The sequence below is a fragment of the Lathamus discolor genome, chromosome 3 (genome assembly GCF_037157495.1).
Source record: "Lathamus discolor isolate bLatDis1 chromosome 3, bLatDis1.hap1, whole genome shotgun sequence".
NCBI classification, from domain to species: domain Eukaryota; kingdom Metazoa; phylum Chordata; class Aves; order Psittaciformes; family Psittacidae; genus Lathamus; species Lathamus discolor.
The window spans coordinates 32,843,070-32,870,817 of NC_088886.1; the positions used below are offsets into that span (position 1 = coordinate 32,843,070).

Here is a 27,748-nt window from a genome sequence, read left to right on the forward strand (position 1 = left end):
TGTGCGCTCGCAGCCCAGAAAGCCAACCGTATCCTGGGCTGCATCAAAAGAAGCCTGACCAGCAGGTCGAAGGAGGTGATCCTGCCTCTCTGCTCTGCTCTCGTGAGACCTCACTTGGAGTATTGGGTGCAGTTCTGGTGTCCTCAACATAAAAAGGACGTGCAATTGTCGGAACAATCTCAGAGGCGGGCCACGAGGATGATCAGGGGACTGGAGCACCTCCCATATGAAGACAGGCTGAGAAAGTTGGGGCTGTTCAGCCTGAAGAAGAGAAGGCTGCGTGGGGACCTCATAGCAGCCTTCCAGTCAGTACCTGAAGGGGGCCTATAGGGATGCTGGGGATGGACTACTCATTAGGGACTGTAGTGCAGGACAAGGGGTAATGGGTTAAAACTTAAACAGGGGAAATTTTGCTTGGATATAAGGAAGAAGTTCTTTACTGTTAAGGTGGTGAGGCACTGGAATGGGTTGCCCAGGGAAGTTGTGAATGCTCCATCCCTGGCAGTGTTCAAGGCCAGGTTGGAGGAAGCCTTGTGTGGGATGGTTTAGTGTGAGGTGTCCCTGCCCATGGCAGGGGGGTTGGAACTTGATGATCTTAAGGTCCTTTCCAACCCTAACTATTCTCTGATTCTATTCTATGATTCTATGACACCTCCATCATCAATCCACGAAGCTTGCTGTAAAATATACTAAATTTCGACGAGGCTCTATTCCAGTGCAAGACAGACTACAAGGAGCAAGTCCAGACTGCCCAGTCCTATAAGGTTTTGAATAAAAATGCTTACATACAATCAAAATACTTGTATACAAATGCTTATACATTTGTACTTGCATATATATACAAAATACATCTACTGAAGTGCTTAAAAGTACCATTTGTATCCTTGACACATCACATTTGACATCATGTCTGCACCCTACCTCAAAAGATAAATTGGGTTTTCATAGCATGCAAGGCCTAGTGAGATATTCTTGTATTTAATTCAAGTTGCAGTGGGTCTTGATTTTAAATGTATGAAAGGCTCAAACACTGCTCAACTGCCATGTGTAGATAATGAGAATATTTCAAACTGTCACCTATTTATGAATTTCTCTAAAATATCACATCTTTCATCAGAGCGATAACAGCCTGAATAGCCCTGGGGATCTGGATTTCAGTCTTGGAAGCCATCTCGTATTATTTAGGACCATGAGGTTTACTGTTAAACATCAGACTATGAGCAGATGCACAAAACCAAAAGTCTCTCCAGTCAGAACCCTTCTTGCCATGTAAACCCAAAAGCAGTAGCTTGTTTCCAAGAGTTCTGGTGTGTGCAAGAGGAGAGAACACACGTTGCTTAATAGCCATGTTACATTTGTAATAGGAACAGGCCTCAAGATAGATGTAAACACGCTGTGGATGACATTGCCCTATAACCTGCCATCCAGCCTATCCTGAGTGTAATAAATAGTTTATAAAGTGCTGAGTAACATGCCATTGAATTTAACAGAGCTAACAATACAGACACCCACCACATCACAGAATTAAACCCCCTGGAAACATAAATAAATGCAGTATCAACACATATTAAGACACATGCATCCACAGCAAAACTGTGACTCAAGTATTTACACAAATGATTTAACTTCAGGAATGTAAAAAATCCAACAGGCAATAAAATGTGTGTTTAAGTGATTGACTGAACCAGACCAAAGAGGCACAAAACTAAACCTAATGAAAAAAATCTTCTGGCATGTTGTGTGGATTTCCTTTCACCTTTTTTACATTTGCAGTTTCCACTGAGTTGGAGAAGGAAATAGTTTACGAAGACAATGCAATTTTGAACTGAAAATCTCAGGCAACATAAAATCTTTTGAAGAATGAAGAAGTTCATGAGCCATCTTAAAAAATACAAATTCTCATTTAAGTAAACAGAAAAAAGACACTGTCTTGCTGGTTTCCAAAATGACAATAAACTGTTATTTGACACAAGTCAGAGATAGACGAGACATGAAAGTCATGAGAAAAGTAATTAAATAAAACTCCAAAGTGAACAGCTGGGACAAAATTTATCCTGCTGGCCCCACAGCCTAGAAAATAATTTTCGTTCCCTTGAAGTGGTTGAGGTAAATGATCTAACTGAAGTTAGAGGAAAAAAGTCAGTTTAAATCATTTCCTGTTACTCAAAAGAGCAAAAAGAAAAAACAATAGCAGGCATCTCATGTTCAGTTGAAGAAATACCAGCTGAGCCACACTTTTTAGTTGATCATCATTCCCTGCCGTGTTTAGGCTGAACTAAATCAATGTTTATATGGCACAACAGAGCTAAAATTACTCGTGCTTTCGTATGCTCACTGATTCCAAACCAATGCTAGCCTACGGACTCCTAGGTCTTGACAATGATAGATGGCATCATACTTTTATAAATGTGTACTACAGAAAAGTGATACTTTATACCGTAGGGAGAGTATGAAGGGCAGGGGAAGCCCCTCAAGACTGCAAAATATCTGTGAGATTGAGATAAGATTTCACACTCTGCTAAACTATAAATAAAATTTTGGTGTGATTTTATAGCACTTACATCTTTATTTCACAGATCAACTTCCACAGATTTCTACATTGAAAAATTATTTTTGATAGGCATTAGCACACTGCAGGTAACGTGTATCAGAGACTTAATTGGACATGAAAATAACAACGTCTTACGTATTTCTACTATGTAACAAGAACATAGAATCATAGAATCATAGAACAGTTAGGGTTGGAAAGGACTTCAAGATCATCTAGTTCCAACCCCCCTGCCATGGGCAGGGACACCTCACACTAAACCATGCCACCCAAGGCTTCCTCCACCCTGGCCTTGAACACTGCCAGGGATGGAGCACTCACAACCTCCCTGGGCAACCCATTCCAGTGCCTCACCACCCTAACAGGAAAGAATTTCCTCCTTATATCCAATCTAAACTTCCCCTGTTTAAGATTTAACCCGTTACCCCTTGTCCTGTCACTACAGTCCCTGATGAAGAGTCCCTCCCCAGCATCCTTATAGGCCCCCTTCAGATACTGGAAGGCTGCTATGAGGTCTCCACGCAGCCTCCTCTTCTCCAGGCTGAACAGCCCCAACTTTCTCAGCCTGTCTTCATACGGGAGGTGCTCCAGTCCCCTGATCATCCTCGTGGCCCTCCTCTGGACTTGTTCCAGCAGTTCCATGTCCTTTTTATGTTGAGGACACCAGAACTGCACACAATACTCCAGGTGAGGTCTCACTAGAGCAGAGTAGAAAATGCTTTGGAGCAGTCTTTCAAATTTTATGGGGGTACTTGTCAGGGATGTACCTTTTAAGTCCACTGAATTCTGGCAATAATACTGGATTCTGAAATATCTCAGTTTGTACACATTAAAGGAATAATGTTAGAGTTTGGTAGCTCAATTATTGTAATATTTAATCTCCAAGGACTAAGCTTCTTATGTGCTCTCCACAGTCATCCTACTTTCAACTAGTCACTTAGGGAAGGAGAGCTAGATATCACTTGAATACACTAAGATACTAGGAAGCTAAGGAAAAAGGGACAGAATGGGATGAGGACGACAGATGATACTGAAGGAGAAAGCTCTGGATGAGTGACACTGGACAATGTTAGAACCTAGACTTCCTTCCCCTCCTCAATGCTCAGGACTGGAACTAAGACATATTCTTTTCATAATTGATTACAAGAAGGTTTATTATTCTTTTGCAGTCTCAGTAGTAGCAGAGAACTTATCACTAACATTCAATGGGCTTAGCTTCTTATAACATATCAACATTTTTGTATCAACTGTAGGGAAAAAAACCCCAACAACTGAAAAATCCCCCGAAAGAAAACAAACCACAAAAAAAAGAGGCCCCAGAAGCAAAGGGATGCCTGTTCTTTTATGAAGTCCTAAAAGGCTACAAGACAATGGAATGAGCCAGAAATGAGAAGGTAACACAGGAATATTAGTAATACCTCCACAATCTTGATGAAGCATTCTTATATAAAGATATTCATCCTACACCTAGCAAACAGTGCCAAATCCAGAGACTATGAGAATTACATCTGCATCATTTCCAAATTACCTGTCATTTCTGTTTACTTTCTGATTAGGAACTTTCAGGTCCATCTCACTAAACCCAACTCCCTGTCCCAAAATTATGAAGATCAATTTCAAATACAGAGTTTCCATGGTCTTGGTGCTTAATGAACTCAAACAATAAGTACTGGTAAGTTAATATGCTTCATGATGCCTGAGAAAGGAGAAAAGTTAGCATACCTTGCCAACAAGGTGAGTTAATGGAACGACAAGACAAGGAAGATGACTGTGAAAATTAAGGAGCCAAATGGCAACGGGATTAGAAGCCCTCTCTTGCTTGTACTGAACAAAGCCTTGAAGGGAATTAAAATCAAGTTGCGACAGAGGTTGTTATCTTTGACTGTAATGATGAGATTTTAATACTAATTATTGCTTAATTGACAGAAGAAATATAACATTTTTTTTCTTTATTTAGTAAGAAAACCTGTGTTTTATTTAGCATAATATAATGACATTAGCAAAAACACTGGCTACCATTCAAGTGGAAATTGAAGATCCATATCGGGGAGTAAATGATCCTTTTTTTTTCTTTTTTCTCAGTATGAATGGAGAACAATATTCCTCTACCAAGAATTACCTTTAAGACTGTTCTGAACTTCTAAAGCGATGTCGAGGGCATTAAACGGCAAAACTGGTTCATTGGCAATTTGCAAAGTCACTTGTCCTGTTAGCTGAAAAATACAAAAAAAAACCCCAATCAACAGTCAAATAATTTCTAGCAGATTTAACAGCCAGCACTTTTTCTGGAGTAGCACATACTTTCATTACACTGGATTTTCAGGGAAAACTAATAAAACCCCATAAACACATCTTCGTGAAAAAGAATATGACCTAGATCATTGCCTTTCTATTACAACATTAAAAGATGTTAACAGATTACAGTTTATGACCCCACACAAGAATCCTCTGCAGTATTTTTTCTGTGAACCTAGGTTACTGCAGGAGTCTCTGAAGGGCCTTTGTTTTGCTTTGTTGTCAAATAAAACATTTCAACATTCTAAAAACAGGAGTAAGGTTTATTATTTTACTTAGTTTTAGCTATGGGATTTTGAGAGTTCACCCAAGTAAAAATAAAAGTAAAAAAAATCATAGACATAAATGAGCTTCAGGTCAAGCCCATGGCTGAAGGTAAACTGACCTGAAAAACCTAATGCCTTTGAAGAGATATGTGACAACATAATGCACACAGATGTACAACTTCCAGACTGGACAGAACACTACATTCTCTCAGTAACTTACAGAAAGAAATTCCCAAATGAGTGACAGGGAACTCTCAGTCTGCTCCAGACTAGACATTACCACCTGTCATGAAACTCAATGGCATGAATGCTTCTTTTCGACAGCTTCAGAGATGAGGCCAAGGACTGACTGGCTTGAGTGCTTTTTTTCACTTATAGAAGATCGGCTCTCCAGGTCAGGGCTTAGACATGCTACAGGGGCTGTGTATAGAAATATGTCTTTCTGCTGAACTATACCTAGCCTGTGATTAAACAGAGGATTTCAGTCTCTAGGCTGCCAAGTCCAGCACTGTTCATGGGAGCTATAAAAACACAGTGACAAAAACATGCAAGAAGCTTTCATTCATCTTCTTCATATCTTGATATTGCAAACGGGAAAAAATACCTGTAGGGCTGTGATCTAAAATGGAATGATGGCTGCAGGTAATGGTGATCATGTTGATAAAAAATGTGGACTAAAAAAGCATTGTACAATACTTCCCAAGGTGCTGGGGGGGGGGGTGGGGGGGGGATTAGAATAATATCTATTCTTCAAAAGCAATATGGTAGTTGCTGTGTGAAAAGTAGCATTTTAATTCCACAATCCAAAGTAGCTGGAAAAGACAGCAATCTTAAGCAATATTAAAAACAATACTACAGCAATTGAAAATGAAAACCATCTCCCAGGGAAGTGGATGAAAACGGTAATATCTGAAATACAAGCTTCCTGGAGAAAGATTAATAGAACCCCAAGAACATTTCTCAGAAAGCATTAAAGGAATGACCTGGCCACAGACTGATTTGGGTACAGAGAATGAGGGAACATGCTGTATATCTGGCTGCAACCTACATCTGAGCAGAGACATACTGTGAAGCTATTGAGATTTACCTCTAGAAAATACAATACTGCACAAGGCATGAAAAAAAACCCCAAACCCTTATCATACATTCAGTGAGAAAAAAAATAAATAGAGAGGAATAATGATATGTCAGGCTGTTATCAGGAAAACTAAAGAACTAAGAGTGTACTTGAAGGAAGACAGAAAAGCACTGTTTGTACACCTGTGCTAAAATATTACACTGCTAACCTCTCATGAAACTTTTCTCAAAACTTTCCAACTCCACAGGCCATTACTGTTTGAAGAGCATTGTATTTTCTATCAGTGATTTTTCACAAATGTCTCTGGGTTGAAAATCATTGGAAAACATTTGGCTTAGTAATATAGAGAATCGTCTTAGGAATATTAGAAATACAAAAAGTAGAATCGTGAGGGCAAAGACAAATCTGTACAAAACTGTATCCAAACCAGGTTCATAGAATCCATTCATAAGCAACTGCAAAAAAACTGGTTCTAATCTTCCAAACGCCATGCAGAATCCTTCCTCTTCCTCCATGGAACTCTTCAAAGCTATAGCTGCCCAAAATATTAACAACCAATAAGTTGCTATGGAAAAGCAACGTGGCAATGAAATATCATCCTATTAAACAAAAGGCATTCTATATGGAGCCCAAACTCACTGAATCCTAAATAGTACTATATATCACACAAAACATTCAAATTCTTCCCTGACACCTAATTTATGCAAAAGCCTTCACTAAATAGTAATGCAAGATACATAGTCAGAGGTACATTTTAGGGAGGGACAAGAACATTTCTGCAATGCTACTGATACTTTTTAATCTCTTACCACAAAATTTAACACAAAAGTATGGAAAAATGTTTCTTTCCTGAGGCATGAAAGTGGCATTATAGAGGAGAACACCCTAGTATGCATCTTTCCTTTTCATCATTATCTTCGACAGAATCTGGCTTAAGTTTTGTAAGTTCTTGCTTTATTTCCATTGCTTCCAAACCACTGTATTTTGCTTTGACTACGTAAGACCAAAGTTGTTTTCCCTTTCCTATTCAAATAAAGTTATACTGTCAAAATCTTATGACTAACTGAAGCATTTTGGAAACTTTATAGTATCTCTGAATGTAATACTGCAGATATTTGTGTGTTAGTAAACAGGTAACAGCAGTGTTTATTAAATCATGTACTTCCTAGTCTAATCTGGAAGAAATCAATCACATGAAGCAAAGCTCAGAGCATTGATTTGAACAGAGTAAATAATAATGCTGCAGAAGCATATATCAAGCCCACATAATGCAGCAAGACAGAAAAGGCTACTGATTTCTTATTTATAGTCTTATTTTTGGATATACCATTCCCCCGAGTACAGCACTGAATATACATGGAAAATAAAGACACACTTCTGCCCCCTTTTCCCTGGTGAAAAATGGTCCAGACTTACTATTGAATTACTAAATGCAAGAATAACTTAGCAAGAGTAAAGACAACAATTTTCTCATAAAGTGAAATGCTAAAGCAGAATAATGGATTTTATTCCCATACAGGACTCATTATATCCCCTAATGACAACTTCTCAAATAATTTATACATAATAATATACCACACCACACAAAAATTGATGTAACATTTGCACAATTATGAAGACTAAAGAAAAAAAAAAACCTCATATGCTAATTAATTCTGAAATTCTTTTCTATAAAATTTAAATTAAAAAAAGGAATAATGTTTCTACTGCACTTGGTTTTACTTCAGTAAAGTAAAATGTACTTAATGAACTTCCAATACTTTATAGATAAATATTAATATAAAGCATAATAATTGTAGAGTTATACTACAGTTCTCCACTACGAGGGTGGTGATGCCCTGGAACAATTTGCCCAGCGAAGCTGTAGCTGCCCTATCCCTGGCAGTGTTCAAGGCCAGGCTGAACAGGGCTTTGAGCAACCTGGTCTAGTGGAAGATGTCCCTGCTGGGGGGGTTTGGAACTAGATGATCTTTAAGGTCCCTTCCAACCCAAACCATTCTATGATTCTACGTATATTGCAAAATATATCTGAATATTCAAAATAGGTTTATACCGTGGTAACATTTTTTGTCAAGGTCTTTTAACTTACAGCATATTACTACATATTTACAATTTTACTATTTAGTAGGTATGAAAACATTATGCACGACGGAGATCAATCTGCTAGAATAAACATCAGCATACAGAGTGCAGGCAGTTTCTTTAACACAGAAGTTCATAGGCCAGTCTTGGGTTTTTTTGGTTGTGTTTTTTTACTTTTGTTTTGTGGGGGGTTTTTTAATTTTGTGGTTTTTTTTGTTTTTTTTGTTAATCTAGTGGAATTTCAAACTGTGTGCTATATTTAACCTGCACACTAGGTAAACCTCAGTTGGTGTACGTGCTGAGACATTTTTAGTTACATTAAGAGCGCTAAAATCTAACCAGACATCTCAGATCTCTTCATATGCCAAGTTACAAACAACATAACTTAAAAAAACAGGTAAATTACCATGTTTATCCTTTTGTGAACACTGCTCTTCGATAGAGCTGTATTCCTGGTTTTACCTGCTAGAATGAATTTGACACAGCTAATTGAAAATTGAATTGTGCAGTGGCAACTCCTTTTAATTTCAAGCATATATCTGTGCAACATACTTTTTCTTCCTTCCTGCATTCTATAATTTTCAGGGTTTAATATATAACTTTATTCTATGTATATTAACGATACTTTATGCTACTGACACTTGTGCACTTTCAGTCAAAACTAGCATACATGTGGCATTTAATCTACCAAAACCATGACAAATATTAGAAAGCAAATAATGTAACAGCGTAGTATTAGACCCATGTAGATTCTCCACTACAGATTCAACAGAACTCTGTACATAAGAATCCCTACTACAGACTCAAACAATCCTTGTAACTGATCAGTGTGTGACTCTGAGCAACTAGTTTGAACCCTGAGCCTCAACTGCCTTTGACATCCGGTATTATTTTTTCAAGTCACATTTGCCCTCATACCTTGCACCTCTCCCTTCACACATTACCCATGCAGCTCACGGATGAGTAAAGAGCACGAAAAGATACTCTGCTGTTGAGGGTGATCAATAACAGTGCGTTGAAAATAATGTATCACTTTTTTTTTTTTTCCTCTTTTTTCTTGTAAAGGTGAACGAAAATGTTTCACTTTCTTAGCTGGCTGCTGCACTGTCTAATCTCAGGTGTTCATCTCTTTGCATCAAGGGATCTGTCTTTCCATACGTACTGACTAGAAGAACAACCTGCTGAGACCATTTGACATTAACCCAAACATCAACTATGGTTTCAGTGCACGTACCCACATAAGTAAGAAATAAACCTCTGCATGTATTAAGATCCCCATCTCAGCGCCATAACAGCAATCTCACATATCAGAATAATCAGCCTTCCCCAACCTCTCCACCCTGCAAAATTAAATAGGCATTTTTGATGATACGGGCAAATTTCCTGAATTTGCTTTCTGCTGATTTTCTCCTGTCCCTCCTGACTTCCTTCAAGTTATCAATTTTTTTTAATTAAGCATGAGAAATTGAGTCTATATAAATGAAATCTGTGATTCCCTGTCAACAACATAATTTCAGCACCTAGCATTACTAGATGTAATTGTGAGAATAATGATAATTTAATGAGCATTTTTAATACTGGGATCTCAACTTACTGTAGAAAAATTTCCTGCATAATCAGTCTACACAGTTGTTTTTATTATATTCATCAGTCCCTCAAAGAGTTAACAAGAAAAGTCAGAGGCAGGAACATGAGAAAACAACCAGTTCTTTGACCCTCTATTTTTCCGAAGATCCATATTCCCTTGATCAGACAAAGACATAGGAACCTGGTCACAAACATGTTTGCTTTGCACTAAAGCTGTCAACTTTTGAAAATTCAGAACTTCTCAAAAACTCAGCGCACCATATGTGTTTTTGTTCTTACTAAAATCTACCTTGACACTAGGGCATGTATTAAAACTACAGATCAAATGATATTTTGGTGTATCTGACATTCAGTTCAACATACTGTGTTTTAGGTCAGTAGAGGGCTCTCTGAGAAAAGAGTATGATGGCTACAGCAAACTACAGCATAGTAATTCAAAACAGAGCTGTTTCTGACCAAGGAAAGTATGAGTAATTTTAACGTTTTCAAATATTAAAAAGTTTATTTTGACACTCCCTTCCATAATTTTTTTTTTTTTTTATTTTATTTACTCTCAGTATAGAGAACACTGTTTAGGAAGTAAAAGTGACAGTGAACAAAACATGGATTCTCCTTCTCTGCAGGTCTCCTGTGCACAGCAAATCTTTAACTGTATCATGGTAGCGGCGCACAACATTACGCATCCTGAAAGTTACATATGAAGATATGCCAGAATTATGGCAGCTTGGGCTACTTATTCTGGAGTACAAAAGATCTCTAAAAATGATTGGATACTACATTTTCTACATGGATCATGATGAGATTTTAAGGCCCTGAGAAATTAAGGTCTAAAGTTTTAATTGATTAATTTGCTTAAAATCTAATTTGTTGGCCAACTTGGTACAGCACTTAGAACAGTGAAATTACAACAACATACAGCACTTAGAACAGTGAAATTACATTTTCTATAGATTTCATACACAACTGGGAGGGAACATTCATCCCACTGCTTTCAAATACTTGTGCAAAAAAGAAACTCATACTTAACTCTGCTTTGTTTCCTGTGTACATGTAGAAATTCCTTAATTTTAAATTATATTTATGTAAAGTATATGGAAATACATATTTTGTGAATATTCAAAAGCATTCAGGTTAATCTTCTAATATATTAATATATTAAAATATATTTTAAAATGTCTTAATTTCTAGTGAGCAATTAAATGCCATGCCCTGGCTTCTAACTCCACTATAGAGTGTCTTTCTGCTCACTCCTACCTTCTATTCAGATCACCAGTGAAAAGGGATATGAATGAGGACATGAAGGGCTCATCATGCTGCTCCTCACACAGTGGCAGAGAGCAATCCTCCCCTCTTCACCCAGCACAGAGCTGGCAGAGGTGCCTTGCATCCTGCAAGATGTCACTGTGCTACGGAGCTCACTGTCACGGCACATGCCTGACACCAAGAGCACAAACAGGTTTCAGACAGGACTACACAGACTCAGGCAGGGCAGTGCATTGCTGACGCTAAAAATGATGCTCCAATTCAAGCTTCAGCTGTCGTCACAAGAGAAACACTCTTCTGAAGCGTTCATGCCTAGCTGTGGTCAAAGTCTGGGAACTGGTTGAAGCCTGGCCCACTGTGGCAGTTCTCACGCTCTTGTTACCACAGCAGCAGAGAACAGTGATTATTAACTCAAATTCTAAGATAATAGCTTTATTGAGTTAGGCTTGGCACTGTGTAAATGAACTTGTACTCAACCCAGTTTGTTTGGAACCGAGGCAGAGCAACCTCATGTCCATGAAGAATATAAAGGGTTACTGCCTACACATGTGGGCAGTTTAAAGTGTAAATAAAATGGGAGAGTTCCTCAAGTGCTTTGTTATTTCTTCCGCTTTGAAGTATGCAAGTAAATAGCAATTATCTTGAGAAGAGTTTCTAATCATGTATTTCATGACGTATTGATGTATACCAAATTCTAGTGGCATCTCGGTGCAAAGAAAGTGTGGAATTAACTTTCAGAAAGGCCACCGGATTCGAGATCTTATTAAAAAAATAACCAAACAAAAAAACAGTTAGTCACTTCACTTTTCTCTAGTGTATGGTTTTGAGCATTCAAAGGGACATCAAAGAATGCTCTTCTGCACTTCACAAGCTCTGGGTGAAGAGATCACACTGTGACAATACCAATCTTTACGTCATTACAACCCCCCCCCCCCCCAGATTTCTCAAACAGAATTTAAAAAATTTGTTCTAGTGTTAATTCTTTTTTACCTCCAACTTAAAAGCCAGACTGCTTTGGCTACCAGCTGCAGACTTTGAGAGTGACAAATACAGAAAACTTTCTTTTACAGCTGAATGATTTGCATATAGCATTTCCACAAAAAATGATGCCATCACTGCATAGAAAGTATCCTCTCAAACGATTTCATTTTCTGACCCTCTTCAGGTACAGCAGGAGGAGGGGGAAACTAGTGTTAGATCCTTTTATAAAGAGGCACTGTTAACGGCCTGAAGCTGGTTACAGACAGTCTTGAGGAAATAGATTTAGCCATTGCTGTGGTACAAAGAGAAGTATATAATAAAATATGAAGCAAAATTTATTTCCACGTATAAAATGCAAAGATCTGTAATGAAAATGATCATGTACAGAAATAGCATCTTGGACAGATCTTTTACTGGAGATAAAATAAGCAGCAGCTAATGTCTCCATCTAATCACCCAGGTTCTCAAGTCTTCTACAGAAACATAGTATGTTTCTAGCAAACAGTATGTTGTCTTACAGCCCTAATTAATGAAAGCATCTTCTCACGTGTTTCAAGGTACATGAACCAAGAATCTTCCTGATTTAGGACTAAACCCTGGATCATACATTCAAGGGTATCCAAGTACTTGCTAAGTTTCTATCTGATCTGTAACATCAGTTCTTCCGCTGAATCTGCAGGACTCTCTCTGAACTTACACATTGTTAAAAACTAGGTAATAGTCATCAGAGGAGTGCAATAATAAAGAAATCTGCAATAGGAAGCTTCAACTACAGCTTTCAGTTTAGACCTTGATACCATCTTTTTAATCACTCCCTTTTTACAGAAATGGATTTAATTGAACTCTGAAAAAAAAGTCTCTAATCACACTTCATCAGGATGCAATTATTATTCAAAGGAAACCATATGTACTATTAGGCACTCTTCATTAAAATAATGCATATAATCTGCTTCAGTACCTAACAGTCATTCTACTTGACGTTCATTATTCTTTTTCTTCCATTATTGTGACAATACTTTTTTCTCCTGTTTTTCCTCATCTATCTCATTTAACTTACACACTTTTTCAACAATTATGATGTTGAAAACACCAGGACACTGAGATGCATTAATATGCCACCATCCTTAAACCTCACTGCATAGCATGACCTTCAAAACCAGTTGGACCTGACTATGAAGATTTGTGAGAAAAGGATGAGGAAATGCTACAACAGGAGTCTTAAACTGTACTCTCTTTTGTCTTGAATTTTACTTGCAACTGTGATGACTTCTAAGTGGCCATATTTAAAGAACAGTGTATGCTAGGCAGCAGTCACCCCTTAGAGAGACAGGACTGGGGGAGGACCAGGGACAATGGATGGAAGAAACGGAATCTAGTAGCTGACTCGGTTGATATCTGAAGAAAAGCATCAATGACAGGGTGAGGCAATGGTTCCTTGAGGAACTTGGAAAACTTGGACAGTCAATTCCACATAAACTCAACAGAGTACACATTACAAAAAGACTAGTAAGAACATTACATATTAAAGTCCTCCTACCCTCTCAAACTCAGAAAAGCTAGTGTATTTCATGGTTATTGTGTCAGGGACAATAGATAATGGTCCGTGGTGAAACACACAAAGATAGAAAAGTACTGTTTGCCTGCTTTGGCTCCTCCCTGGAGAATTGTGCTTTGGCTGCTCCCCAGAAAGTCCAGCTTTGGTTCCTACCCGTAAAGTTCCGCTTTAGAATTCCCTGGAAAAGTCTCGACCCTGGGAGACCTATCTACATATTGCTAGCCACTTCTTCCGATGTAGGCTGGCCCCCTGCATCAGAATGAGCGTGCATTTTTGTCAGTATAAAAGCCTAAGCCTCATGTTGTGTGGGGGAGGCAGAACCTCATACCACCGAGGTCAACTTTGCCTCTGCAGGGCCGCTTTGCTAAGGTTGAGCCTCCCACCTTGCACTGCAATGATGATTCTCGGAGCTGGTTTCCTGATCGTCTTCACAGGGTCCTTGGGGTTGGTAAGATTACACTCTTAAGAAATATCCTTTACTGTATTTGTTAGGTTCTCTATATTTTCCTATATTAATAAACTAGTAGAGAGTTCTCTATTTGTCTCTCATTTTCTCTCACCTGGAATCCTTGAACTCTGGAACAGTTACATGGAGAAAATACTGTTCTGTTCTCTCTTGCCATCTCTTGAAGCAAAGGTGCCTCAAAACTTTCCACTTAGGTCATCCTAATCAGTCAGGATTGGAGCACTGACAGTTCATTAAACATGACAGACTAGCCCTGAGGGAGAGACACCAGTGAACCACAGCGCTGAGGATCCAAGGGGAGCTGAAAACAGTTCTGTAGTAGACAGCTCAAAGAAAATACCCATAAACATTAAGAGACACAATCCACTTCAGGGGCAAACTGGATGCATAATATTCTGATGCTACCCCGAGACACCAGGATATACCACAGTATCCACAAAAAGGCTCAATTTCCTTTTTAGGCAATTACTTCAGATAGGGTTAGATTCTGCTCTTGGATATACCTGTATAGCAGTTACCAATCCAGAAAGGTATTTAAGCTTCTTTGTAACTCAAAGATGCAAATTCTGTGAATTTTTCACACTACTTTTCAAATCAGAATATTCAATCTTCAGAGTATACTGTGCGACATACATAGAATAAAAAAATAATCAATTGAATTACATTAACAACTGGATATTTAAACGTCAAAAGGAGATACCAAATCTCCCCCTGTAATTAGGCAGCATAAATTAGCAAATAAAGGTGAGGGAAGATTGGTTGTTTTATTTTAAAAAGAAAACATTAATTAAAGATGAATATGTTTGGAACTGAGTAAGCTCCCCTCGGGGTTGGGAAAATGTCAAGTCTGACAAACTTACTGGGTCCTAGGGAATCCCAGGTCAGTTTGATGAACCTACTGAAATATTTTACAATTAGCTGGCAGGCTCCTGAGGCTACCAATTTACCTGAAAAAGAATCTCCCTCACCTTTAAAACTTGTCCCTGGACAGTAATGGAAAAAGACCTAGCAAATAATGTTTCTCATCACAAAATATTTATATAAACATAGAAAGGAAACACAGAATGTCCTGTGCTATAGAACAGCCCCCAGAATTCATAAGGAGCCCTAGCAATAAAACTCAAAACTACCTGAGGGTAGAAATGAGATTTATTACCACATATGGGACTGCAATAATACACCTGTTTCTAAGATAGTCAAATTATGATGGCCATTTCATTCCACCACCATTCTATCTTTATGTGGGCTTTGTATTAAAATGCTAAAGGCAGCCTGATACAATGGCAACAACAAAGATTAAATAGACAAGTGCATTTTAAAAGCATATAATCTTACAACACCGCAGGAAATGTTATACTTGCTCAAATGACAGTAGTTACTGCACCATGGTTGCTCCAGGTACTACCATTTTAAACATCTTATTATTTATAATCATCATTAGTGTTTAAGCACCAAAAATATATTACATGTCACAGAAAACAATTCAAAAGACATCTGCTCTGAAAAGCTTGTCACTTACCTTGGGGTTCTCTGACAGAATCAAACAAAGAAACAGGGGTATGGCATAGGAAAGGCACAGGTTACTTGAGACTATCTGTCAAGCCTTCTTGTAAGAAGAACTCAAATGCCAGGATTCACCTTGCAAGCATCACGTTTTTGTTAGCCTTTGGTTTTGTTACAGATTCCTTTTGTTTTGGCTTAGCTGAATGCCTATTTGTCTCCAGTTTTAGATTAACTTTCTGGAACAAACAAGTTCATCATAAGGGATCTGAATATAGGCAAATATACAAGGAGACAAGTTTTGCCTGAGTATTCCAAATATAAGGACAACAAGAATGGAGGTCTGATGACTGTAGTGAAAAAGGGAGATGAAAGGGACGTTCTTGAAGAGACTGGAGTGTGGAAGAGATAGGGTTTGAAAAAGGTGAAAGAGTTAGAAACAAAAACCAGTTGGAATTTGCTGCACAACACCAACAGGAGCCTGAAGAATTTCTGAAAGAGGAGATGGCAAGATTATAAAGACAGCTGAGGAAGATAATTTTGGCAACAACACTATAGATGGATTGCAGGGAGAAAAAAAGACTTGCAAGTCAATCATGTCAAGACAAGAGAAGATTACAATGCAGACAACTGGTTACATCAAGAGGCCAGGGAAAAAGGGATGGATTTTTAGAAATACTACAGAATGAGAGAGTATCAGAGGAAAATACTTAACAAGGTCCTTCAGCATACTGTAATTAGTGTTTACTCAGCATAATTTCCCCATAATATGTAAAATTCCAAATAAATTTTCCCCCAAACTGAACAAGTACTGCAGAATATGGCACTGCTACATAGTGAACATGTAAGTGGGAGTGCTGATAGCATCCAAAGTGATGTATGCATGCATATGTAAGTACTTGTATACACAGATCAGAGAAAAACTAATCTCAGAATTCTTTTGTATGTTAGATTTGAAGACAGATGCAGTCACAGGTAAAATCAGATTTTCACCCCAAAACAGAATCCTAGAATAGTTAGGGTTGGAAAGGACCTTAAGATCATCTAGTTCCAACCCCCCTGCCATGGGCAGGGACACCTCACACTAAACCATCCCACCCAAGGCTTCCTCCAACCTGGCCTTGAACACCGCCTGGGATGAAGCATTCACAACGTCCCTGGGCAACCCATTCCAGCGCCTCACCACCCTAACAGGAAAGAATCTCAACTTCCCCTGTTTAAGTTTTAACCCGTTACCCCTTGTTCTGTCACTACAGTCCCTAATAAATAGTCCATCCGTAGTATCCATATAGCTGCCCGTCAGATACTGGAAGGCTGCTATGAGGCTGACTTTGTAAACTCTAAGAATTTTCTTGCCCCCACCCGCCGCCCTGCAGTACAAACGTAATGTGTATAGGTATTTGATGTACTCTAAGTATCTTTAAAATAAAGGTAAATAATCTTCAAAAGAGTTTTGACATTGGAGTGAAATTTCAAGAACATTTTTCACTATGTCTACATTGTACATAAAAATACAAACCACTTATCCTGTTTTTGTTTGGTTGTTTTTTTTTTTTCATTTATGTATTCAGAGAAACTTAAAAAGCCCTACAGAAACTGTTCTGCTCCCTTGGGTATATTATAAGGCTGTAACAGCTGCTTTAACCCTCTAATTAACAACATTTTCATCCAAGCCATATCCAGTAACAAGGCTATGGGGCATTTCTGGGGCAAGGAACTGATCAGAATGCATACCTGATACTGGAGTTGAAAAAAAAAATTAAGATAACAGCTTTCATTTATAGATCTAATGAAAAAAAGTTTGAAATTCACTCATTCAGTAGCTCAAAAGCGTTAGGTGACAAGTAACAAAGTGTAAGTTTTTAAACACCTTTTAAACTCCATTTCACATTATGAACACTGAACACTTAAGATATTTAAAACAAGAACAATGAAAATGACACTCTAAATCTTGTGGTTTCTAGGAGCAGCTAACTGCATGTTGCTTAGTGGTCACAGTCCACCACTGGAGGGTTTGCGCCAAGAGACAGCACATAAGCACCTCTGTGTCTCCATTCCCAAATGTTTAAATCTTCCATACTGTGAACAGCAGACACAAGACTCAGTGTTAGATCAGACCCTTACATTATCCTCATTTTGGTAATGTTTGTTTCACCTCCAGTCCTCCAGCATTGCCTTGCACGAAAAATGTGGTTTAGTGCAAGGGAAAACCTGAGCAGAGATTTAAATACACGTCTTCAGTCAAGCTTATTGCCTTTTCTGCTTATTCTGCTGAAGCAACAACTGACATTTGCAAAAGAGGGGATGAAGGAGAAGACAAGCACCATCTAAGCGAGGGTTTTATTTGTGCAGAATATTATATTAAAAGAGCCCGGCAGCTATTAGTGATTAGTAATCTTTAATTACAGTAATAGCCATATTTAACAAAAAAAGAATAGGCTATGCTGCAAGTCATGAAAAAGCCCTTTTAATTGTCAGCCCTGTTAGTCTAAAACAGCCTTCGCCCTATTCATTCAGTTATCATTCTGCAGTTTATAATTAAAGCGCTAATGTATAACAGAATTCTTTGATCTCAAAATAAAGGATTCTTTTACCAAAGAAATTAAGAACACAGCAGTTACAGGAAATTCAAATTTCCAAGTAAAAATTAAAAGGAAAGAAAAAAAGTAATGAAATTAAGGAAAAACTATTTCTGTTGAACAAGAGAAGGTTAAAAACTTTCTGAGTAGTCATTCTGGACTATGGAACAGTTGATCAAGTAGGAAAAGACCTTTCTCTTTGATAGTTAAATACAATCTAGGAAGAAAGGAAGTAAATGTGCTGCACCAGCAGGAATGAACTATATGACCTCAAAGCTCTTTATCTTAAGCTAATGAGTAGAGGTAATTCATATGTCCTGAAGTCTAACTTCAATTAGCATGAGTTATCATAACAATTTGTAGTAGCTCATCCATGATATTTTATTTCCATTCTGATTTCATATTTTAGGGAAAAGATAGCCAGCAGCATGTTATGTCACAAAGTCTCTCTAAATTAATTCAAATAAAAAGAACTATGTGTAGTCACCTACACCATGTACAAGCATTACCCTAAACACTCAAGGTCAGCAAAACTCTTCACATGTATTCACATCTCTGTGTCTTACTGATGAAAGATTCTCCTACTGAAACCAGACTTTACCAGACTGAAACCAGGGAAATAAAAATTCTAGATTTAATTTTGGCTTTTAGTCTGCTAAGAAGAATCTACTTGGGGGGTTGGAGATGTTAACTGAGTATGTTTTTCCCCATGCCAGGTACTAAAAAAAGCTGGTAAATAAAAGGGAAAGAATCAGCAGCTCAGCAAAATGCCACACTGATTATCTGCCAGTACCACCAGCCACTTCTGAAAATAGAACCTGTGCTTCAGAAAAATCTTTCAACAGCAACTACTGGCTCAAAGACAAAAGAAGGAACCAGGCAACCTTAGCTCTTACATTGTCACCCCTTCACTCACAATCTTGTTTTTTTGTTTTCTATTAAAACCATGTGACTCAAGATCATCTTAAGTATTTCCTACATGACTTCTAAAAGCAAGATTTCTAGTTTTGCTGCCTTTTCAGACACTATTAAAGGTAATATTACTGGAACAGACAGTAATTTTAAAGTTACTAGCTTTTCATTCTCAAAGCCACAGTTTAATCACTTTTAATATCCAACTAGTTGCATAAGAATGAAAGTTCAGCCCACTACAACTACAAAAAATACAGTAAAATAGTCCAAGAAACAATAATGGACCAGAAGACACTGCAGAATTATACCATAATATACTTCCCAATGGTTTGTTCTATTCTTCAGAAAATACAAGCAAATCACACACACCCCCAGAAAAGTTTGGGCTCATATGACTTCACTAATTCATTTCTTGGTGTAAGTTCAAGTAGTTTGGCAAAGCTCAGGCAAAGACTACAGAGAAAAAATGGTCACTACTTTTTTTTTTTTTCCTAATAAAATTTCCAGTGAATCAAAGGGGACTCCAAAAAACAATTCTCTTCTCTCAATATTAAACTTTGGTTACCTTTTCTCCCAAAAGCTTCAATTGCTTCATGCATACAAATAGAAGTCAAAAGTTGGTAGAAAGCTTAGTATGCGCTTCTTATAGTTTCTATGAAAAAATAGGGCATTGTCCAAGCTGAGAATAGAAATGTTAAAAGTACTGTCTTCAACTCTCATAACCTTTGGAATTTCACTATTTTCTTTGCCTTTTCAAGAAAATGATTAGTAATAATCTGTAAATCAAATCAGTATATTTCTGCCTGTGAGGATTGTGGAAGTGTTACTTTGGGCAATTACGTCTTTGTCTTCCAAAAGTACTAAAGCTCTAAGATGTTTCACTAAAATCCCTTTTTCATAAGTACAACAAAAAGCATGACAATATAAATAGCTTTAAACGAAATACTGGGAAGTCATGACAAGGATGTATTTTAACACAAAGAGGTTTTTTTTTTTGTTGTTGTTTCCACAATATTCTCAGAAAAGCAGGTCTATTTCTATGGTCTGTATCAGTGAAACAATTCCAGATGAAATGTAAAAAAAATGAAGGGTTTAAATGAAATTAAACATATTCCAGCAGCATATGTCACAGCTTTACTAAGAGATATTCTAAGCACACACACATTCTCCAGTGAATGGAAGCAAGTTCTTCATTTCATATATGCTCATAGTTATCTCAAACTTATATATGTCTTAATAGTAACTGAGACAAAGCACAATAAGCAAACAATCATACTGTTTTTCATTTTTGTGTTCACCAAGATTCTCGCTTCCTTACTTTAGTTTCTAATTCAATGTTGAAGCACCTCAGTGACTATAAGAATTGTTAGGAGTGAAGTCAGAACGTACTCATGGGCAAAATATACAATAATCTTCATAAAAAATGCAATGAGAAAAAAAATAATTAAATCAAAGCTTACAGATTTGCTATTAGCTCAAATAATATGGATTTTGACAATGATGTTGTGTAAATACTGCATGTGAGATGGCTGGTATCTTCAAATAGCCAGTAACCACAGTCTAACAGCACACTAAGCAAATCAGTGGCTAGTTCTGGTAAAAAAAAATGGCAGGTATACTACCCGACACCATACAGAAAGCATCATATGCCTTTCAGCTTTAGAAATATATTAAAATAGTTTATGTATTATAAACAAGTTCACTTAAGTTCAGTGTCGTGGGTCTGACTATTTGAGGATATCAGGGCTATGCTCAAGACTAGAATCTGGCAGTCACAACTCCATCAACATAAAATAAAACAAAATGACCATGTTCAAGTCCTGAGGAGAATGCACTCCTAGTCTTCAGCTTCACCTCCCCCTAGAGATCTGAGATAGGCAGAGCTGCAGAGTGAAATGCTCATAAATAGCACCACTTCACTACTTGTGAATATACTGGAAAACAACTTTATGCACTCTAATATTTTCTAAGGGCTTGCTATTTTATAAACTTTGTATATATTTGTAAGTATTGATCTCTTCTGCTTTTAAAAGTCCACCAAGAAAACTTACCAGCAATTTATTGTGCATATAAATGGAAGATGAAAAGTAGATTGTTAGCACTAACATATCATCTTCTTCTTGACAGGCTGAATGCATAAGATATTAAACAGGACACAGATTTATAGCTCTTTATTTTGGAACTACAGCTCAGTTCTTAAAAATGTGCCCATGTAGCTAGTCTTCCGTTACATGATTGCAACACAACTATCCAAAGCTTGTCAGAATTCGGGTGCTTTTGCCAATGTTAGAAGATGTTTTCTTCAGCAGGCAAGAAAATAATTTCTCTTGTCCATATCCTACTGCTGAGTAAGTCAACAGTAAACAGCTTCGAACTTGGAGGACACATCTTTTCCAGTGGTCTGCTTATGTGGGCTGAAGTACATCAGCCAAGTACCCTTTAAAAAGTCCTCCACACTCCTGCAACATGGCTCGGAAAAGAAGTGACTGCAAAGCCCAGAAGGAGGCATGAAGAGGAGAAAAATTACAACTTCCACGTATGGGCAGAGTTTTGCTTTTCAAAAAAGATGCCAAATCTCTTGACAGCTAGTCAATGGGAGACTGATGATATAATAACTCCTAACAGTATGATGAAATAAAAGCAGTTGCTATAGATTCAGACATTGACTGTACCCAAGTATCTTTATTTTTATTTACTTTTGTTTCATTAAGAAAAACAAATGCCTCTGGAGTGTCCTTGTCCTTTCCTGTCAAATACAGATTAAGTAAAATATGTGTCAGACAAACAGATACAAGATTTAAACTGAATTCTGTCATTAAAAATTCATCTTATCTGTTAACTGGATATCGTAATTCAGAGAAAAAAAAAAGCTCTCTGAGGTAGACTGCAATCAAATATGTTTTAGAGTGATGCTGTCATACTTGGTGTGGCAGCATCCAGAAAAACATGGTCCATATTATGAAAATGGATGTTGACACTCACATTATTTCTCATTTTGTATCTTTTCACAGGTGTGATAACAAGGTTTTCTAAGAAATAATTTGTGTAGTGCAGGTCACAAACTATCTTGTTTTGGATACGTTCTGCAGGGATGTATGCAGTTTGGTATTAATGTTTAGAAGCAGATGGTGAGTTCATTATCAAGAAACAAATACTATCATAATCTCATTAGCATCTCACGTGAGGCTCCCATGAGCTACAAGTTTGTTCCATTTATGTCAAGAAAAAAGGAAGAAAAATGATTAAATTTTTCCTTAAATATTTCAGTCAAAAGGATTGCACTGGCTGGAACACCAGGATCAGAAGAAAATACTTCATGTCAGTTAAGACAGAATCTGTCTGTGGCCCCAATTTCTTTAACACTTTTATACTAGATAATATTTATGTAAAGGTCCAAACTGACCCTGCAATTACACCAAAAATCAAACTGTGCCATAAAAAGGTGTTTAGTTAATGATTCCAACATGCATTTCTCTTTATGTGCTATTTTCTTAGCTGAGAAGTACTTTCATTGGGATCACAGTTTCACAAAAGATAAATGGTATTCAAATTTGTATTGGCCAGGGAGAGCAGGCCTGACATTCAATCTTAAAGCATTTCCTTATTTGGCTGCTTGGAAATTATCAAAATGACAAAATTCTGGTGATTTATCTGAGATTCTTCTGCAGGCTACGTTAATTTATATTCAAATTTACTGCTCTCTGTTCCAGTCACCTAGTACAGAGGTACTCTCCTTATTCACTTTCTTTCATGTAGCTATGATTTGCAATAGTTGCTAAACTAAAGAGCACGTTGTATCAGACCTTTGATTCTAAGAGACATAACTGTTTTAATGTGCTCACAGAATTTTACAATCTCTTAACTCATTATCATGTTGCCTTTTTTTTTTTTTTTTTTGCTTTTATTACAATATAGCTGTTAGGAATGGCAACTGTTAATACTTGACACTGCATGAGTTTTTTTCTTACGTCAAAATGAAAGTATTGATCATTTGAGATCAGAGCACTGCTCTAGTACCACGGCTTTTTCTTCAAGGAGGCAGTTAACATGAATGAGCCAAAGAGGAATATGGCCATTTCAAAGAGCTTTTAAGCACTGTGTACTGTGGTTTCAAGGCTGGGATCTACAAAATCACCAATTCAGGACTGACCAAGCTAGAGCACGTTATTAAGGTCATTGTCCAAATGCACCTTAAACACTGACAGGTCTGGGGCATCGAACACCTTTCCAGGAAGCCTGTTCCAGTGTCTGACTACCCTCTTGGTAAAGAAATGCTTCCTAACGTCTAGTCTAAACCTCCCCCGGTGTAGCTCTGAACCACTCCCACATGTCCTATCACTGGATCACCAGGGAGAAGAGATCAGCACCTCCCTCTCAATTTCCCCTCCTCAGGAAGGTGTAAAGAGCAATGAGGTTGCCCCTCAGCCTCTTTTTCTTCACAACAGACAAACCTGATGTCCTTAGCCACTCCTCTTACATTCCTTACAGCCCTTTCACTGGCTTTGTCCTTCTGCTTACAGTCCTCTTCTTGGCTACCCAAAATAGGAAAGGGAAAAAACTTTAAATGGCTATACTGGGTTATCTATTCTTCATATCTGATAAACTGGCTGTAGAAAATTATTAGCTGGCAGTGCCATTCAAGCCAAAACAATATAGCTTTGAGCATATCAGCATATCTAATAAAATTGGAAGATGCAAATCTGCCTTCTCAGAGTTCACTTCTCATTTAACTCACCATAAATACTGCCACCACTAAAATGGGAAAGCATTTTCAGGATTTTCACTAAAATATATACTTCCTTAAAAGTCAAGTAATGCATATCTCTTGGATTTTCAGCAAATATTGTCTAAATGGATTTACTAACATTAAAGCATATTTACAAACCCTGCAACAAATTAATAAAAAACATAACAGATATTAAAATCTCACCAACAAATCCTAAATAAAGTTTTGATTAAGGCATTTTTCATGTGCACTTTACAGGTATAAGCAATAGATTTATTTCTAAAGCACAGTCTTGGGGCTCAGCATTTAGCAGAAAAATTACAAATAGTCCTTACACATTTAACTCTTAATTAGGTATTACAAATTCCAATCAGAACTTCCACAGTGAGTTCCTGAAGTCCAGATGTAATAACAAGCTTCATAAAAGGTTCTGTAATCTCTTCCTCACATCCTCCTTTAAAGTTCAGAATAAATCACATTCCAGCCACAAAGCACCCTAATTCTTTTGAAAAGTAGCAATTTGTTGTTATTTGTCATGTTTAGCCAAGATACTTTTACAATTCTACTGAAATAACGACAGGGAAACAACTCCTTAAATTTAAGGCATATATTTTAAGCAGATCTAAGAATCAACTTGCAATAGTTCATGTAAAGAACTAATCTTCCCTGGGCCAATTTCAACACCCTTTCAGTTCAAATTTCAAAGCCCATCAAAAATTATGCTCTTGTTGAAATAACTGCTTCTATGCTACTCTATGCATGCCCTTCTCACTATCATCCTTACACAGGCACTAAAGCTTGTATGGCAAATCAGAACCGAGAGCTAAAAACAAAACAAATCCCTAAAGCAAAACCAGAAAAAGCCCCAAATGATTACTTTTCAGTCCATCAAACTTAATCCTTCTCATTCTGTGGTAGCATTCAGATTGGCCTAGGGGAGCTGTAACTAGAAAGTCAGCAACATTCGACTAATGGATACTTCTGATGATCTTCATTATTCATTAGCTTCAAAATCTTTGGAAAATCCAATTCCAATAGCAGGTGCTAAAAACTTGACATTGAGCTCAGAATTTGATGGAACGTAGATGACAGGAAAGGAAGATGTAGCAAACCAGAAGTGGTGTATCAAAGACAGAGGGAAGAAAGCATTTATTACTTCAAGAATTTTTTTACTTTTTTCAAGATACTTCTAAAAATAGGAAAAAAGTTGAACTGAAAATTTACATTCCAATAGCGTTCTTTCAAGGTAAAAAAAAAAAATACTAAAACCAAGATGTGTAACAGTAAGACTTTCAATCATAGAATCAAGTTTACTTATCAATCATAGAATTCAAGTTTACTACATCTTTCTTTAAGTACTTATATAAATTAAGTTTTGCTTTAATTATATTTATTTATATTATATATGGACTTTCTATGAAAAAACTCATATACCACAATCAAAGATCACAGCGTGCTGAGGCACAAGCTCTGCTCATCCAAGGGAATGTTCTCCACCAAGTGATAATGAAGAAGAGAAAAAGGAATTTAATCTCTCTTTATGTTCATTTAATCAATTTTGCTTTTTTCTGATACCTAAAACTTCTGTAGCAGAGTATTTATTCCACTGAGTCTAATCAAGCTTTTAGTTGCACAAATATAAGTATCTAGTGTTTTGTCTTCAGAATGCTCCACTGCTTCCTTTTAAGCTTCAGGACTGAATTCCCCTCTCAAGTGCAGTGATGTCAATGTGGCACAGCGCTGGATGATTACTGTTAGGATGAAGAATATGGCTTGTAATTTAATTCTCAAATATGTCTTATATTCACAAAGCAGAATAAAACTACTAATTTATTTAAAAAAAATAATGAATTACACATTTTCAGCCGTGGCCTCTCATTTTGCACCTGAAAATCTGAGAGTGCATTTCTTATGGACTCATACACTTCGTGAGCAACTAAAAATCTGACCAACATTTTTCATTACATGTACACTTCATGAGACCATTGGCTCCTAGGGTGGTTGAAGCCAGAGTGAGCTTCACTGAAGTACATTGAACGAGTACTATAAGGGAAATTAGATCTGGGCTCATCTGTTTAAATCAGGTTCATTTATCCGACAGGACACTAAATTCCTCAAGAAAACAACCTACAGAGGAAAAAAAAAATTAAAATGATGCAATCTCCACCTTTGTGTTCTGAAGATGTTTTTAAAAAAAAGAAAGTAATAAATCCCTTAGAATCATGGAGTAGTGCAATTAGTATGCTAATTTGAGCAGAAGCCAGTGAATTACTGTTTGTTTTTTTGTTGCCTTGGATATTTTGAGATGTTCAATGAAATGTCTGCCAGTTTCTATACTGTACAACTGTAAGTATATTGAGCCAGAAAACGGAGCTTTTGTGGATTTGAGTATTATCAAAAAAGATTTTTGAAATTGTGTTACATATAAAATATAAAAATATAGAAAACACCACTGTGCCTTCAGCAACATCTCTTTTTTTCTGTCAAAGTATTTGGATTTTGTGAACAGAGTGTGTGTGTATACAGAGCTCAATTAAGCAAGTGGAAGCAAGAATTTGTTAACTAAGTGCTTTAATTAAAAAAAGAAAAAACCCAAACCAAAACCAAACCTACAACCCCAAACCACTCAAAAAATCATTAAGAAAAGCAAACCCAGAAATTTTAATGTCTACCATGTAAAAAAAGCACACACAAAGTAGAGCTGGGGGGGGGGGGAACTAACCTGTGATATCAGTGGTTGTGTTTTGGGTAGCAGTTTTTACAAATTGATCTAGTAATCAATAAAGGAAGGCCATTTTGCTGAAAGTCACTGCTCAAATTTTCCCCAAGTTATTTAACTATCAGAACTTTTGAAAACTTACCCAAGACGATGTAAAATATGTAAGGATACCCCACTTCAAATTAAAAAAGTTTTGCTTATACAATGCTGTTGATTAGAAAGGAAGGGTGTTTTAGTGTACCAAGATGTCACACTTCTTCTGAAAGGATTAAAATCAGTTTGTATTCAACCATTTTCATACTTACTTTAATTATGTTTTAAAAAATCATTCATTTCTGACGATGCTGACTGTATCATCCTTAGTACATGTCAATTTTCATCTTACCTTGATTGTGCAGCCCATTTTTTTTTTTATTGGATGCTCTGAAATTCCACTGAGCTTTCATGAATTTTGATGGATTAACCATGCTATTCTCCCTTTCCAGGCAAGTCTGAGATAAATGGCAGGAAAGTCTATGACCTTTGGGCAAATTACTCTCCTTTACTACAATATATATTGATGAATTGTGTCAGTATGCATTTACATATTTGTCATTACCCAAATAGCAAAATATAAATCTTCCGCTGTATAGCCCCATGTTGGGCGCCAAAAAGGACTGTCATGGTTTAAGCCGAGACTGTAAATCAGAATTATGCAGCCATAACATTCACTCCCCCCGGCCCCCTTTCTTCCCTCCAAACCCCCACTCCTGGAGGGCCGGGGAGAAGAATCGCAAGAATGGAACTCCCACAGGTTGAGATAAGAACAGCCCAGTAACTAAGGTATAACACAAATCACTGCTGCTACCATCAATAATAATAATGATAATGGAAATAACAAGGAAAGAGAATACCACCCACTGACACCGAGCCCGACCGAGCAGTGAGCCAGCCCTTCTGGGTAAGTCCCAGTTACATCCCGGGCTTACATGATGTGCTGTGGTATGGAATACCTCTTTGGCTAGTTTGGGCCAGGTGCCCTGTCTCTGCTTCCTTCCGGCTTCTCCTCCTCCCTGGCAGGGCATGAGACTCACAAAGCCCTTGGTCAGTCTAAACATTTGAGCAGTAACTAAAACCATCTGTGTTATCAGTACTGTTCCCAGGCTGAAAGTCAAAAAACACAGCGCTGCACCAGCTACTAAGGAGGAGAAA

General features: G+C 37.3%; 1 protein-coding gene across 16 annotated transcripts in view; it reads right to left on the minus strand.

Annotated features, from left to right (window-relative positions):
• The window catches only part of NAALADL2 (N-acetylated alpha-linked acidic dipeptidase like 2), a 672,041-nt gene that overhangs the window by 204,433 nt on the left and 439,860 nt on the right, over positions 1-27,748 (minus strand). For all 16 annotated transcript variants that reach the window (XR_010611523.1, XM_065674560.1, XM_065674551.1 and 13 more), the window contains one exon: positions 4,668-4,761. Coding sequence is in view for 15 of the 16 variants with exons in the window: in XM_065674560.1 (XP_065530632.1) it covers positions 4,668-4,761 (94 nt within the window). In the remaining variant the exon portion in view is untranslated. The remainder of the gene's footprint in view (positions 1-4,667; positions 4,762-27,748) is intronic.